At 36.5% G+C, this 16518-nt stretch overlaps 2 protein-coding genes across 2 annotated transcripts in view; both read right to left on the bottom strand.

Moving 5' to 3' along the window:
* Window positions 1-1364: 1364 nt before the first annotated feature.
* On the bottom strand, window positions 1365-2028 carry LOC108649381 (uncharacterized). The gene has a single exon (XM_018098353.3). The coding sequence runs from the start codon at window positions 1812-1814 to the stop codon at window positions 1380-1382; it is 435 nt and encodes a 144-aa protein (XP_017953842.1). The 5' UTR covers window positions 1815-2028; the 3' UTR covers window positions 1365-1379.
* A 7447-nt stretch (window positions 2029-9475) lies between these two features.
* Teh1 (tipE homolog 1 phospholipid transfer protein) overlaps window positions 9476-16518 on the bottom strand; it is a 31383-nt gene continuing 24340 nt past the window's right edge. The window contains exon 2 of the mRNA XM_018111331.2: window positions 9476-10615. Coding sequence (XP_017966820.1) covers window positions 10546-10615 — 70 coding nt within the window. The 3' untranslated portion in view covers window positions 9476-10545. The remainder of the gene's footprint in view (window positions 10616-16518) is intronic.

The following is a 16518-nucleotide window of genomic DNA, read 5'->3' as shown; positions in this document are numbered from 1 at the left end:
TACTTCCGCTTTCTTTCCGGTTCTACACTTAATAAAATTAATAATAATAATAAAAATCTCAAGCACCGACTAAAAAGGTTGTATAAAAATTTCGCTGTGAAGTGATGAAAAGTTAAGTCGAGAATTGATGAAAAAAAAATGTTTTAAATTGAAAATATAATTTTTTTTTGTGCAAGTGCCAAACTAATTAAACCGGTAAGAAGAAAGTAGTGGTATATCATTAAGTCAGTATATTTTTGTGTAAAATCATATTCGCATCGCGCTATTTGAATAGCTGCAGCTGCGCACAACTACATACATATACGCATCGCATTGTATGGCTAGCTGCAGAATACAGCCTCTTATATCTTCGCACCTGCCACGCCTCTGCACGGACTTACTGCTGCACACCAAGCATCACCATTTGATTTAAAAAGGTACAGCCATCTGTCCAACTTTTGCGAATATTAATTTATTAATTTATACTATCGGCACTGAGTTTATCTTTTTGCAATGTTTTCGCTTGAATTCATCGTGAACTAAATAATAATTATATAGTAAAATAATATAAGATAATAATAGTCATTAAGCGATAGCCATTATGTATTCATAACCTCCACCTCTTCCCAAAAGGAGTTGCAGTTCCCCTCCTCATGCCCTCATCCCATCCGCTTTATAATGTAACTCGTTACACGTGCTGGAGCGCTTTTGAAGCCATCCTGGGCTTAACTGTTATTTAAGTCTGGCTTGATCACGTTAAATCGATAGAGCTATCGATCTATCCACAGTACACAGAAGCTTCCATACCATTTTAGTCATATTTAAGCTAATGATGGCTCATGACGTCAGCCCTGCCCTCAACAGTCCGAATTCAATGTAATGGACAAACGCAAAAACATTTGATTTATTAGTTTTGTCATTAAACAAATTGTCGAACAATGACAGGCCCAATACATACGCACATGCAGCCCCTTATAGATAGTCGATGTACATATGTATATATATATATATATATATATGTATGTGTATGTATGTAGAGGCAAGTGTGCTCATAGACTTATTTATGTAGATTGATATTTGTTTCGGATAAACAGAGCCATTGACGCAAATTTGTATAAACATTTTCATTACCAAAATGTGCATGAGGCCCCCAAGGACCTCAAACAGGCTGCGCCAATCACTTTTGGCTCAATTGCTTTTCGAAGCGGTCATCGGTCGATGCAGCACAATTGATGGCACCACAGAAACCCAAATGAAAACCAAAACAAAAACCAAAGACAAAGACAAAGACAAACATTTATTAATTACTGGAACAAAGGGATTGTCATACTAATAGGCAGTTGTAATTGATTTATAATGACCCGATAATATTATCTTGTCGAGATTTTATCGATGTGTACTCAATATCGTTTACTACTACGCAGACTGCGCAGCGGTTCCAGGTCCTGGTCGGGCAGCATCAACTCATAATTGTGGTCGACGACATTGATTTTGCTCTGCTCGCATGCCTCGAGCTCTGGCAGCAGAATGCCGTCCTGAAACTTCTCGCGCAGCTTCTGAAAGAGATCCACTTTCAGCTTGCGGCGTTTGTGCTCCTTCTCGATGACCCGCCGAAACACTAGGCTCATGTTCTGATGTCTCAGCTGGCTATGGCTCATGCTGACAATCGTCGCCCTCACCTGGTCAATGGTTATGTTCATCGTCTCCAATGTCCCCTTGCTCGTCCAAATCGCAACGCAGCGCTCGCAGAGGCCGACCACAAAGTTTGTCACCTTCAGGGGGCACATCTCGCATTTGGCCACCTGCAGCAGTGGATCGCCCTTCTGTGAGTTCATAGCGCTAATTGCCGCAGCTCTTCAAGAGGCTGTAAGTGTCTGTGTTTGTGTGTGTGTGTGTGAATGTGTTGGGGTGCGCGAGGAGCTCTCCTTTTATAGATAGTTTCGCCGCAAGTTTCTTTTTAACCAAAAACTTTAGCTTAATGTAGACGTCTTTCTCTTGATATGAGACTGTGATTATGTTCGTATATCTTTTTAGCAATCGCCAAGAAAGTCGAGCTGCTAAACGTGCTTATTAGCTATTTACAGTGTTGGTAAAGAAGCAAATAGTGTTGGCTGCATATTTGCATTCTCTCCTTTTTCTTATCGGCTCTGCGCCCTCATTTCAACGGAGTTGGCAGCGCTAGGCCCGCCCTTGACTAAGGTGTTTTCATAGAGCAAACTTTTTTGAAAATTGATAAGGATGAGTTTTTTGAAGACCATCAATTAATAAATAAAACCATTTTATTTAAATTTTATTTTTTTATAATATTACAATATATTGTGAATAGCATAAAAAAGGAAAATAAATACTGAACTTTTTTTATTTGTCACTAAATAGTTATATATTAGAGGGATTCTATTAAAGGAGATTTATGATTACTGAGAGAATCTATTTTGTAATTTATTTCGTATTATTTTAAATTCTGAGCTCAAATTGATTTATTTATTTAGTTTCAATTTGTTGTTTATTAATTTAGGCTGCAGTAAACCTAATCCACTTTATATATGTATTCTATATGCTATATATACCATCTATATTATATGCCTGAACAGCATCAGCAGTCGACTTGACCTAATTCATTGCAACTATAAATTTTTAGTTCTGAGTTGGCCTTAGTTAATGACTATACATAGTTAGTACCGTCTCTCTATACTCACTAACTATTCTTTAACAATGAGATTCTCTTAGTTTATTATTCCACTAAGTTTTATCCATTTGTAAGCTTATAATTTACAATGAAAATGGATTATTAGTCAACTTATGGGTAGTATCTCATGTGAGGGTCGAACAAGAATGGATGGAAAACTACAAATGAATTTCAAACATGTTTCGGACTATCCTTGAGCCTTCACCCAGAGCAGTTGGCCAAAAGTATTTTGTAAACTCAAGCCCATAATTCAATTCCTTGAAGTGTTGGCATTTTTATTTTCATTTAGTTTTTTTGAATCAATTTTATGATTAAAGCCTTGGTCAGATGGTGTTGGCTGTTGGCTGTTGGCATGCCCGGCCGAGCTAAGCTGAGGCGAACCGAGTCGAGTCGGGTCGAGCCACGCTGAGGCCATTGCGAGGCTCTTTTCGTTTTAGCAAAATTCGTTTAATTTCTTAAATTGAAATTATGGTAATTTCCTGTAGTCATGCAAGCCCTCGGAGCCGGCTTTCGTGTCTGATCGATTGGCCAGCACCAGCCCGGCCTTTGGGCAGACTGTGTATGATTCAGCTAACCAAAAGTCAAGTTCATAAATTTAAAGCAAATGCAGTTCGAGGCGTTCGCCTTTCGCTATCCACTTTACTTTGACAGCCGATGAATGTTTTTGGGTGCTGTTGCCATCGGGGCACGTTAAGGTTTCGTCATTGAGGTGCCATTTTCAAGGTCTGCTACCAGGCCAATCGATAGTAACTCACCCTCTCTCACTCTCTTTCTCTGTGTGGGTGTTATTTACAATGAAATAATTTAACTGTTGATTTATGATTTACAAGCACAATTAAAGCCGCACCCAAAAGAGACGCCAAAAGTGACACAGTTTATTGTTCAATTGGCGTGCACTGTGGATGCCACAATTCGTGGCGCCCCCAAATTATAATCGTGGGAAACTGTGTACGGACTGGCGAGCACAAAGAACGGCTCCAGGCAGAGGCAGCTTGTTAGGCTTGTTGTTCTCTCAATTGCGTCCTTTAGTGGCATTTCATTCGAATCAACGCACCTCAGTCCACAAGCCACCCCCACTGTGGGGCTGCGACGCCCCCTCTCGCACAGCTACGGCCTGGCTGTTCGAACAAAGCGATTTGCCATTTGCATGACCAGGCAAGGTGTGCGCAGTGCAGGTGGGCGGCATTTCGGTTACCTGTTGAGATATGTAGCACCCGGCCCAAGGGGGCAGGCGACGGAGGCGGAGCAGCAGCTTTCAAATTGTGCGAAACAGCAGGCAGTTCTGGAGCCATGTCGAGCATGATTTGCCCGACTACTGGGCGTAGCCCTAACGGGCCATTTCAGCCATGGCAAAGGGGTTCAACTTGGCTTTCGCACATTCATTCATTCAGATTCCACGAAAAGCCAAAAACCAAACGTTGAGTGCGTGCAAGAACTGACCGCCCACAAAATTGCAGTTACATATTTCTGAAACTAGTCAATAGTTGAATATTTTTGTTCTCAATTTATGAAAATTCAGCCTGGCTGCGCCCTAATGACTGAATATGAAAACAAATTTTCATGTTTTTCCAATTAAAATTCAACAATTGCGGCTGTCAGAAACAAAATCATGGCAAAGGACATGTCAAAAAAAAAAAAGGCGTGTGAAGTCATTGATTACAAAAGGTATACAGGAATCTCTTTTTTGCCAAGTTTTGTTTGCATATATCAGTGAAGCTTGAAATTTTTAGTGAGCTGCTGAATATCATTCTAAAGTTGCTTTACTGTGGGAAGTGCTCCTGAAACAAATGAAATGCAGGATAAAAGCAATCGTAGAGTAGAAGAGTTTCGATTGCATGAGTTCGACTAGCTGATTTCGGGTGATTGATGCATGGAAGAGGTAATCAAAATGTGAGGTTTTTCATGTTTATGCTGAATAATTTCATAGGAACTATGAATGCCACATGAATAGGTGGATAGTCCGGCGGATAGTCAGACGGACAGATGCACAGTGCTAGATCGATTCTGCTGTTGAGCTCAGCGAAGAATTACTTGCATGCCTTATGCAATCAGCCACGCCTCCTGCTGTTTGCAATTTGTTTTTTTTTTTAAGGACTCTAATTATACCCTAAATATTTTTGGCTTGTGTTAATAAGTCATGTATTCATATAAAATATTGAAATGAAACTTGGATAGATTACTTGGACAGATTAATTGAACTGAATATCTACTACATATTACAATTTATCTACGATTAGCAATACTACCCCAAGTCACGCAGTTCGGCCGAAAGTTCCTTCCGTCTGTCAAATTCGGTCGGTTTGCCCAGTAAATTTGGGTCAGTGCTGGGTAGCGTAGTTCAGGAAGAGGTCATCGATCTTTATTTGTGCTTGATGTGAAATTCCTTATAGATTTTTGATGTCGACTGCAACAATGCGAGAGGTATGCCCGCAATCGAAACTGTTTAAATTTTCGTCATAGTTATGGCATATTTGTGGCAAATTCGTGACTTCCGCTGCTTCCGCAGCGACCGCACACTAACCATAACTAAACTATCTTGTTTTCTGGGTATCGCCAAGCACAAAGTGCGACCACAAAGTCAGGGAAACTCAATTTTTGGTTTGGCTACCGTAGGGGGGCGGGAGCGCAACACAAACAGTGACTGCTGAAAAAGGTTGAACGCATGGGAGGCGAAGATGAACCTGTAGGAGGTGGTGGATGGTGGAAGGTGTGCGCACACATGAACGCATACCATATATGTAGGGTGGGTGGGTGTAGAAGGCCTTGAATAGGGGGGGGCTACGCTTCGCGCTGCAGCTCAACTGTAAACATCATCATTGACGATGTCGGCGTCGCACTCAGAGTCTCAGTCGCAGTCGCAGTCATAGTCGTAGTCGTAGTGGTAGTGGTAGTCGTTGCCCCCGGAACTGACTAGAATGGCTGCCATGGACGATCTCTTGTGCGACTGTGTCTATTTCCATGCGTTGGCTACGTCGTTCCAACGTCGACAGTCCCGATGGATGCCTTTGATTCCATTTCACTTCATTTCATTTTTGTTGTCGCGACGGCGTCGCTGCTTTGTGGCAACTCATGTGGGCTGCCCATCCTCCAACAGCGAAATCAACGGCCCGGAATTGTGGACGATGATGGCTTGCCATTATGTACATGCACACACACACACACACGCACCCATACATGTATTGGATGTGCCTCTTCCTCAAGCTGCTGTTGTCGCTGTCGTTGCTGTTGCTCCTCTCGGTTAAGTGTATGCCATTTTGTTGCATGGAAAATTCATTGGATTTCTCTAATTCAGTTCATAGTTGTTGTTTATGCCATTCCAATTACATTACGCTTGTCGCTCGATAGACTGGCTGAAATCTGATTTTCATACACTTGCTCAGTGGCATTGTAATATTGTCACGGAATGTGCAATGCTCGTACATTCGTACATTCCTGATCAGTCGAAATGGACGCCTCCATAAAGTCAAGTGCCTTTGTTGATTAGGTTGGCAAGGCCTGCTGCACAGCTGGAGTCAATTTTCATACTACTATGCGTACTATCATCATCATTATTATTATACTATGATATGATACACTCTTCATATGCGCTTCACTATTGTTCGCTCATCTGTGAACTCCAAGCATAACTATTGCGCTAGAGACTTCAAACTGGGAATATGTATTCGTATTAAGTGACCTCATGGCGTTTATTGACCAGCGAAGTATTATATTCTCTGCAGTGCAACTAGAGGCACATCTCAGATAGAATCGTGGCTATCTAGCTACGGTCATGACTAATCGGAAAAAGATCTTTGGAGTAAAAATGTTGAGGCGCATATAAGTCAATGAAGCTATCTTTAGTTAGCTCCCATTAGAAAATCACGAGTTTGAGCAGTCAATAGTGGAACAAAAGGATATTGCTCTAAAGCTAGAACAGTCAAATTTGCTAGTTTCTCTACTCTTCTCTATCTGCCTCTCAGCTCAATAGATACATTAAAAATGAGGTATCGTATGAGGGGTGTAGCTTTTATAGTTAAAATCTTGAGCTCTAGCCGCTGAATTGCTCATAACTTGCTTTATAAAGAGACTGCCAAAGTATAGGGCAATTAGGAAATTTACCTATTTTTGCCGTACTTACTTTTAAGCCATGTCATATAGAGCCGACGGCTGTTTTCATAGCTTTTGTGGTAACCAACTTTTCTTGTTGATATTTCTGAAATCAATTTCCTCCTCAATAGTAAATATGTCCACCCACCCAAGCAAAGTAAATACCAAATTAGTGTTTTGTTTTTGTTTTCTTTCAATAATAGTTCTTGTTTATTTTTCAATATGCGCCTAGTTCTATTATTATTATTATTATTATATGTTTCGATTATTTCTCGCCTCTTTATATCAATATATATATGGTATATATAAATAAATGTTATTGTTCATTGCGTGTTCATTTCAATGCTTACCATTTGTATTATTAATATCATTATTATTATTAGCTTTTGTTATGCATTTTTTTGTTAGTTTTTACTTTGTTTCAAATTCAAATTGCTTGTAAATGAAATTCTTATCAAATTTAACAAACAATAGTCTCATCAAAGCCAATTGTAAAAAAGTTGGTGTCTCTGTCTGTATGTGTATCTGTGTATGTGTGTGTGTGTGTGTGTTTGTGTGCAGGTGTTTTGAATTTGTTTTGAAATACATCATTATTATTCATACCTCGATTGCGTTTGCATATGTATTTATGCATTTATGTAACAACAAAATTATATAACGAGCATGTTCAACATGAAGCGTGTGTATAAAATGGATATTATGTAATAATCTATATTAATTGTTCTTGTTTTTTTATTTTGTATTTTATTTTTACTTTGTTTTTGTTTATATAATTTTCTAACTGCTGCTTCTTTGAGGCATATTCTTTAGCTATGCACGGCTTAGTTTAGTACACAATGAATTACTTATTTTGTAATTATTTTCTTTCCTTTCATTTTTTCTTTTTTTGTTGTTGTATTTGTTTGTGTCTTAAAAAATGATTTCAATTAGCTTAACTATCAAAAATTATATGCATTTTCCATCTATTTCATTTCAACTTATTTACAGTTTGTTTTATGTATATATATATATATATATATATATATATATATATATATATATATATATATATATATATATATATATATATATATATATATATATATATATATATATATATATATATATATATATATGTATGTATGTATGTATGTAACATGTATTTGCTTTATTATTGTTTGTTTCTTAACTATGAACATTTTGATAATATCATTGGCGTATGAACTTATCAATTTGTTTTGTTTTCATTTGTAAGTTTAGCGGCTTCACATTTATCTAAATGAAAATATATCAAAAACGATGCAATTGCCGTATCCCATACCGAATTCTAGCGCGAATCCTCAAAACACTTAATGTTAACAATTTAATATCCCATTCAGTCAGCTGTGACTCAACTCGACTTCTATAAGTTGCTTAGGCATCATCGTAGGCATCATCTAGTAAATGGGTCGCCGTGGCTTTTCTACATATTTCCCTTCTTTTGTATGAGTGAAAACATATTTTAACAACAACTCTAAGTAGAGTGGCATATTTTGCAAAATAAAAAACCTTCTTTAGTTTTTCTTCAAATTATATTGTCAAGCACAATTTTGGATTGTGTATGAAGTACGGCGTATATCAAAATGAAGCTGTACATAATATATCGTTTTAGCAAAGCTCCAATGGCAAGAGCTTAAAATGAAAACAACTGCATAGAATTAGAATTCTAACTGATTTTGAACCAATAAATATTGTACGAAATTCCTGTATTCCATCAAAGATATTATTTAAATCGAAGTAAGATGTATATGGTAAGTATTCCACAGGAAGTACTTGGAAATGAAAGCTTCGGTAGTGAAATTAAAGAAAAAAGCTGTTAATGCACTTTCTAGCCATACTAAATCTCCTCTCCCATAAGCTTATATAGCAACATGTGAAAGCTTTTGGACAGAGAATTATCAAACCGCTTTTACCACAATTTTAGATGCAAAAATTTAAAAGTTAGTTCGAATCAATTGCTCGAAGTGGTCTAAAAGCTTCTGAAGCTGAAAACTTTTACGACTCTCTGGCTTTTGGGGAACCTAAAAATGAGTCATTAAAAATAATATCTAAAATAATAAAATTATAAGAGGTTAAGTCGATAAAATGAATAGAAAATAAATGAAAATAAAATATATTAAACTCAAATGACATGAGCTGAGAAAGCAGAAACTTGTAATTAAAACGTACAAAAAACATATTGGCCGAGAATATTTTAAAAGCTTCAAGAAAGTTGAAAAAAAGTATTCAAATATTAATACCGTTATCATTAGTTTCAATGAATTGAATTGCTGGGAATTAAATTGCTTTGTTTCGATTGATTTGATTTGGTTGATATAAGTATAAAAAAAAATCATTTCCCATTTTCAATGGGCCTGACCATACAATTTGAATGTAAAAGAAATAGAAGTTGCGAGAAATGTGAATTTTGAATTAATTATGCCTATTATCGAATATTTATGAAATAAATCATTTTTCTTGTTTACCAATTTGGGGGCACTTTGTGAAGGGCTCATTAAGCATTAACTACTAAATATTTCAGCTATTACAAAATAAATCAACGAATAACTATGCAACAACTAACTGTGCTGTGCGCTCGTCATATTTGAATATTTGAATATTTGAATCTAAAATATATATTCAGAGTATTCGTGGTATTCGAAACATAAATAGCGTTGCGTGAAATTTGATTAATTAAATAAATATACCCAAAATGCATTTCGCATGTTATTTTTGTTTTTTTTTTTTTTTTGCTTTAATTTTGCTGATGAGTGAAAATAATTTGGAATTGGAATTTTTCGAGAATTTCAATTTATTTGTTGCTATTAATTTGCATTCGTTTAATGGTTGTTTTTTTTTTTTTGTTCATAAATTAGTTACTAATGCATTACAAACTTATTTATAAACTATGCAAAAATTTTACATCTAATTATCAATTTTTGTTTAATTATTTTCTTTTTATTCTTCATTTTTAGCAGTACAAAAATTATTCATTGCATTTTCTTTTGTATTTGTTGTTGCTTTTTATTTTTTATTTTTTTTTATTTTTTTTTATATAACTAAATATACATTTTCGATACACATTGCAAACATTTTCCTCGCATTAATATACACCTACTACATATTTCATAATAGATTTCATATAACTTGCCGATGCAGCCTCAATTCTACTGCCATCCACTCATCGTATTCATATGAAAATATGCGATATTGCGTTGCCATACATGAGTATATATCCATATCCATATCCGTATCCACATATACATATATTGAATAACCTATGCTTAAGACTATTTTCTGTTTCTTTGTTTGTTTTTTTTTTTTCTCTTCTTGGTTTTGCTTCTGCCAGGTTTAAAAATCATTTACGCTAAAAAGTAACTAAATGTAATCAATCTTAGGAATTATTCAGTTGGATCAATTATTATTATTTTATTCATGCTCTTATGTTGCACACACATATACATATACAGGTATACATATACATGCAAGTGTGTGCCATATATATTTATATATGAATATATATGTATGAGTTTTTTCTATAATTTTGGTTTGTTTTGCTAAAACTTTTCAGTGTAGTTTATCGACGGCCTTGGCGCTGGCCCTGGCCCTGGCCCTGGCCCTGGCTCTGGCCATGGTTTTTGGGCTTCTAGAATTCAGTTAGCTGGACTTGATTGACACTATGTTGGAAGAACAAATAGATTATCCGTAGTTAGTTCCGCAGTGATGATTAGCTTCTGCTAGAAATCGCTACTCGTCGATGGATTCCCTAAATTGCTCTCCACAGTGTCATCCTTGTGTCAGAGAGGCGCCTTATACACTTCAATCGCTGGCGTGAGCATGTCCACTCTCGTCGATATCGAAGTATCACTGAAAATACAAGAAATTCCATATATTCCATTAATTATGCATATAATATTGGTATACTAAAAACTTAAGTTAGCTTTTGCAAACTACAACTGAAATTCTTGTCATATTTTTAAAATTTCTTTTCAACATTCCTTACAACTGCACTTTCACATCCTTTTTAGCCTGGCAAACTCAGTTACGAAAGCAAACTACAATTCAGATTCAAAGCATTTGGCACTTTCCTTACAAATTCCTGGCTCTCATGTTGTCGAGCCAGTCTGAAGCAATTCATGAAAATAAAAATCGCTCAATTGTTCTCGGAAATCGCATTGCGTTCGAGGGATTTTACCACAGAGCCGCTGCTGCTGCTGTTGCTGCTGCTGCTGAGCGGATATGATTGAATTATGCTAAAGGAAAAAAAAAAAACTTTTATGGAAACAAAATTTCAATAACTTTGTTTTCAATCACAAAGTTCGGGGCGTATGTAAAGTTGTGAAACACATCAAAGACGGCGACTGTTTAATATGATGCCCATTGAAAGTGCATAAAAAGTAAAGGAAAACAGTTGAATAAACTTTATTGAAAGAAATAACTGAAGCAAAAGTGACTGACTGGCTGATACTCTGTACGAGATGCAGGGAAGCTTCTATAAATATAACAGAGTTATTCGGTATCTAGAGATTGGTATATTATGTATACAGTGGAATACGATTACAGGGGCACAAAAGATGCTATAACCGGATTCTATTGTATTTTGATATAGTGGGGTCTATTTATAGTCTTTTCAACAATAATAAGCTTCACTATACACTTTTATATATAGGATATAAAGGAAGGCAATAGGAAGTAAAAGCAAAAGACCGAAAAAAATGGAAACAAAAATTCAGATGCAATAAACTTTGACGAATTCAGTTCAACTTCATGCACGAATTAATCGGTTCCTATCGATTTTGCAGATATAAGTAATCCTCGATACGCTCTACCTTCAATATTTAAAGTGTATAGCACTAGTATCTGAATGAAATATGCTGAACAGACTGACAAGATAAGCTCACTATACAAGCTGATCAAATATAAATATGTATACTTGTTTATATATATACATAATGTATCTGGTATATCAATCATAATGCCCACCATTATTCACTTTCAATGGGTACATTGTGCCAGGGGCAAGAGGGAAGCAAGATGGCGTAAGGAATGTGCCTCGGGCATAAAAAGAAGTCAGCTTAAATAAACTTGCGCTGGCTGCAAGTCTCAGATATTCAGTACAAATCCAGTAACGGAGACGGAAAATGCTGTGAATGAAAGATGAATGAGCTGAAGCTGAAGCTGATGCTGAAGATGAAGCCGAAGCAGAAGCTGACGCTGAAGCTGAGAGAAGGCCAGAACAAAACGGGTCTGGGCATGTGCAATGCGAAAACATTTCGAGCAGCTGCTGCCATATCCTGTTTTTATCAAAGTCGCTGCAGTGCGTTATGTATGTATATGGTATTCAGGACACACTGCGAAAAGGCAGCAACAGCAACACTGGCAACACTGGCAACAGCAGCTCATGACGAGCTTCACTTTGTTTCATTCATTTCATTTGAGTTCAATTGTTATATTTATTTATTATATTTCTTTGCGCTCTTTGGTTTCATTGTTGTTCGGCAAGTCGCTGTTGGCAGCACCCACAATGGGGTCCATTGTTTGCTTGGATTTGGTTTCGCTTTTGTAAATGAAATGGAATTAAATGAAATGTACAATTTATTGTATTTAGGGGATTGCGAAGCGGCTAGCGGGCGGCTGGCGAGAAACAAAACCAAAATCGCATTTCCGCTTCCTATTCCAGTACAAGTAATATATACTACTCTCGCTCTCTCTCTCTCTCTCTCTCTCGCTCTCTTGCTATACACATATATGTGTGTATATGTATGTGCGTGCGTGTGTATACGCATACATGCAAAAGTAGTTGTAGCGCACAAGCTGTTCCCTTTATTGGCATTTTATTTTAGTTTTATTTATATTTATTTCTTCGCCATCCAGCTCGATTCTCTGTGCTCTGGCAATTCACTGCATTAGCAGCGCATATTGAATTAAATAGATATCTCGTTTTATTTTGCGGAAGTTATTATGCTCAGCCTCTATAAAACAGCTACAAAGCACAACAACAACAACAGGCATTACTTGGCTAAATGCTGGCTAGCAACACGATAAGAGGAATGCCGTGTACTAGGGAACAGTTGCGGCTTATGGCCAATGAGGTGCACAAGAGGCCAAGGATTTTCTCTTATTCGATGTTGCCTTATTTCTGGCTAATAGGATTCTACTATTATTACTTGTCAAGTTGAGTATTGCAATAATTTTTCATACACAACGAATTATTGTATTGGCATAAATAATTGCCAGATAGTTAGACAAGATGATTTTGTATATTGAAATTTAAGGAATAAACTAATTTTTTTTAGGTCTTCCGAATACTGCTGTTGCTGTTGCTAACATATTTTTTCATATACATATATATACATATATAAATACATATACAAACATAATACATATTACAAATTCCCATACGACTCTTGCTTTATGCTGGGCGTCGTTGGGCTTTAACTTGAGGAACATTAGATTTTATTATCTTATCCGAATAATGTGTTCATGGGAGAGGCCTAGCACGATAATGTGTATCTGAGTCACAGCATTCTCACAGCAAGTATTGTAAGGGAATTAGGAAATGTATCTCAGGAGTGGATCAAATAGTATCTGCGAATACATAATAATAATGTATGATATATCTTATAATATATATGTATCATAATGTATATAATATCTACAATAATCTCAGATATTTTTCGATTGAGTTCGTTTTATAAGCAAGTGCTACAGGTGGACTTAACATTCAAGACTTTAGGTCTAGTTCGAAATCGACATATGAGCAGCAGACCTACGGAAAGGAATTATTTGATTATGTAAACATTAAGATATCACTACGGACAGATAGACATAGCTTATATCTAACTTGTTATCATTCTGATCAAAATATGTTATATATGCTATATAGACTCTGTCATGCCTCCTTTTAACTCCAATATACCCATTATTTTGCCATAGGTATACCGTTTTTATATACATATTTTCACTCCCCTTTTGATACCATAAGTATTTTGAGAAAGAAAACAATTTTCATAAAATATTTCCAAAGTCAATTTAAATATTTTCATGAATTTTTTATTCGGCTTTTCCCTTGTTTGTTAGCAGTTTTAATCATGTTTCCACCTGGCCTAATTGAGTTGCCAACTTCCGTGTGTTGCATTATAACAGAATAAAGCAAAGTTTTCTTCAGTTTTGCTTAGCAATTTCGATGGCGACACATCGAGGCTCGACTGCGCGACTGCTCGACTGAGCAGCAGGAATGCATCGATGCAACGCGCTCTCCACTGGCGCTGGCCGACTGCAAAAGGCGTGCGTGTGGCCTGACAGCCCGCAGATAGCAGCTGCAGGTGGTGGTGGTGCATTAACTGTTCGAGTGTTGCACTCAAGTGCAATCAACTTCAAAGTGGAAAGCACTAAGCACATATAGCTATTGTTCACTCGACAACTGTTGCCGATCAATTGAAACAATGCTGGCAGCAAAATCATGAAAATCTGAAAAGCCAACTCAAAGCATGCCAATCGAGGCTGCTAATCGAGTGTGAGCAAAGAAGCCAAATAGGAATTCCATTTACCATGACTATGTAAACGGAAACATGCATGAAATGTTAGAATTTACTCGAGTAATTATTTGAATACATTGATTGATTTTTAAATTATTTCTAAACAAAAATGATTTATTTAAATCATGTATTATAAAGTAAAATAGATAGAGACTTATTAGAATATAGATAAACTGCTGCAAGCATATTGGTTTTAGATTTACCAAGCCTTATAGGAGGTGCTCATACAGCTATCTATTTATCTAGCTAAAATGTAGATCAATAGTGACCTTCATCTGGTAATACTTGCTATAAAATTATAACATACTTTTTCTGTTATGCTTTGCCACGCCCATTACATCTGTGATATTTATGTCACTAGGGGTGTTACTGTACAAGATGGATATTTCTATTAAAGTAACGAGCATTCGAAGTTTGAGCTGATAAATATACTCTTTCATATTCCAATTGGAATTTTCAATAATTGTCAGCATTGACGATAAAAGCGTGTATTAATTGATTCTCCTGCTTTATCAAAGTGTAGAAACAGCTAGAGACTAGATATTCATATGAATATATCGTATATTGTATATTGTATATAGTTTAGAAAATTAATAGATGACATCAGCAGGAACTTGCGTGAAAGTTTTGATTGATGCGGGTTTTTTTTAAAGTTTATTAAGCACTGAAGATACATATAAATATAATGTTCCCAGTAGCAGGTCTTTATATAACTAGCGTATAGCATGACTACCATGGATATAAGTAATATACTCGCATCACTTTGTGAACGAGTATAACGAAAGTTGCTTAATAACTTAATAAAGAAATATGTATTTCCAAAAAGTCTGTGTGAAATCATTTATCAAACTTAGTTGCATCTATGGATGAGCCTAAATCCTGATTCTATCTCTTTAGCTCTTTAGCTATGCAAACAAAACGGTAATGAAACATAATGAATGTGTTTTTGCAGTAAATAATATAAATGCTTAAGCGCTGTGCCATAAATAGTCCCCTGAAATGCGCAGCCAACTAATACGCATGCAGAGTTTGCCATAAAATTCTTCCACTGAAGATTAACTATGATATGGAGTAGGTTGTCCAGCGAAATACATTTAATGCGGCGCTTTCTATTAAGTGTTGGCTGCTTTTTGTGGCCGATGCTGTGCTGTGGAGAAATCCGTGTTCCGGGCTCACCGCAAGCTGCAACACTCTTTAGACCGACGTGTGCCTAACTACGTACCTACACTTGGTTGCGGGCTTAGCTCTTTGGCCGGGCCATGAAAAGCGTTTGTGGTAATTTTGTTGGTGCAGCAGCAGCAGCAGCCTCGACTGTTTTCAACTTTAGGGACTTTTGGTTAGATGAAAATTTAATGTGTTAGTTCCGGTCGAACGGTTGGCCACCTGCTCGGCCTGCCTACAGTTCGGCCTGTTGTTCGAGCCAAAAACGCAGCATCAACGCGCATGTAATTTAATTTACACGAAACACTTTGTGCCGCAGTGTCTGTGTCGCATTTTCAAATTAAATACATAGAACAGCAGCTGACCTAGCTGTCTGTCTCTCGGTCTGTCTGTCTGCCTGCCTGCCTGCCTGCTAAACACCTGTTCGTCCCACTTTCGCCCATGGCCCGCAGCCACGCTCTCTGATTGCCATTTGAAATCAGCTCGCGCTGACAGGCCAAGTTCATAAACTTGCTAATTTTTAACCGCGCAGCCATTTGCATGTTTATAAAGTAGCAATTAGTATACAAAGTCGTTTGATGCTCGGCTACAAACTCTTTCGGCTGACAACGTGCATAAATTGCCCGATCATATGGCAAAGTTTTCAGCCCAATTGCCAGAGGAAAATTCTGCTAAAGTACATCAAGTTTTATATCTCGACTACATAGTAAACTAAGTTAGACTTTATCTATTTAATCAGCAGAGTATTCTTTTGGATAAGTTGAAATCGACTCTAGATCGAGCAAATTGTAATTAAATCAGAGAAGTTTTTGAAAATATATCGAAATATATATCGATATATTTATCAACAAAAAATTTATTTATATCGGAATATTCTTTTTTTACCCAAATATCGACTATTTTTGAGTTGATATTTATTTTTAAAACCTAAATTATCATCGATACGATATTTTAAACATATTTGACAGCCCTAAATTAAATGCAAATATTCTGACGTCGCAATAGATGGTAAATACATATATTCGATGCTTTAAATAACACTTGACAATATTTTTTCATATCAAATGCGTA

This window comes from Drosophila navojoa, chromosome 2 (genome assembly GCF_054131105.1).
Source record: "Drosophila navojoa isolate 15081-1374.11 chromosome 2, UAZ_NAV_1.0, whole genome shotgun sequence".
Classification (NCBI taxonomy): Eukaryota; Metazoa; Arthropoda; class Insecta; order Diptera; family Drosophilidae; genus Drosophila; species Drosophila navojoa.
Note: the sequence above shows the minus strand (reverse complement) of the source record. Positions and strands in the feature narration are given on the sequence as shown.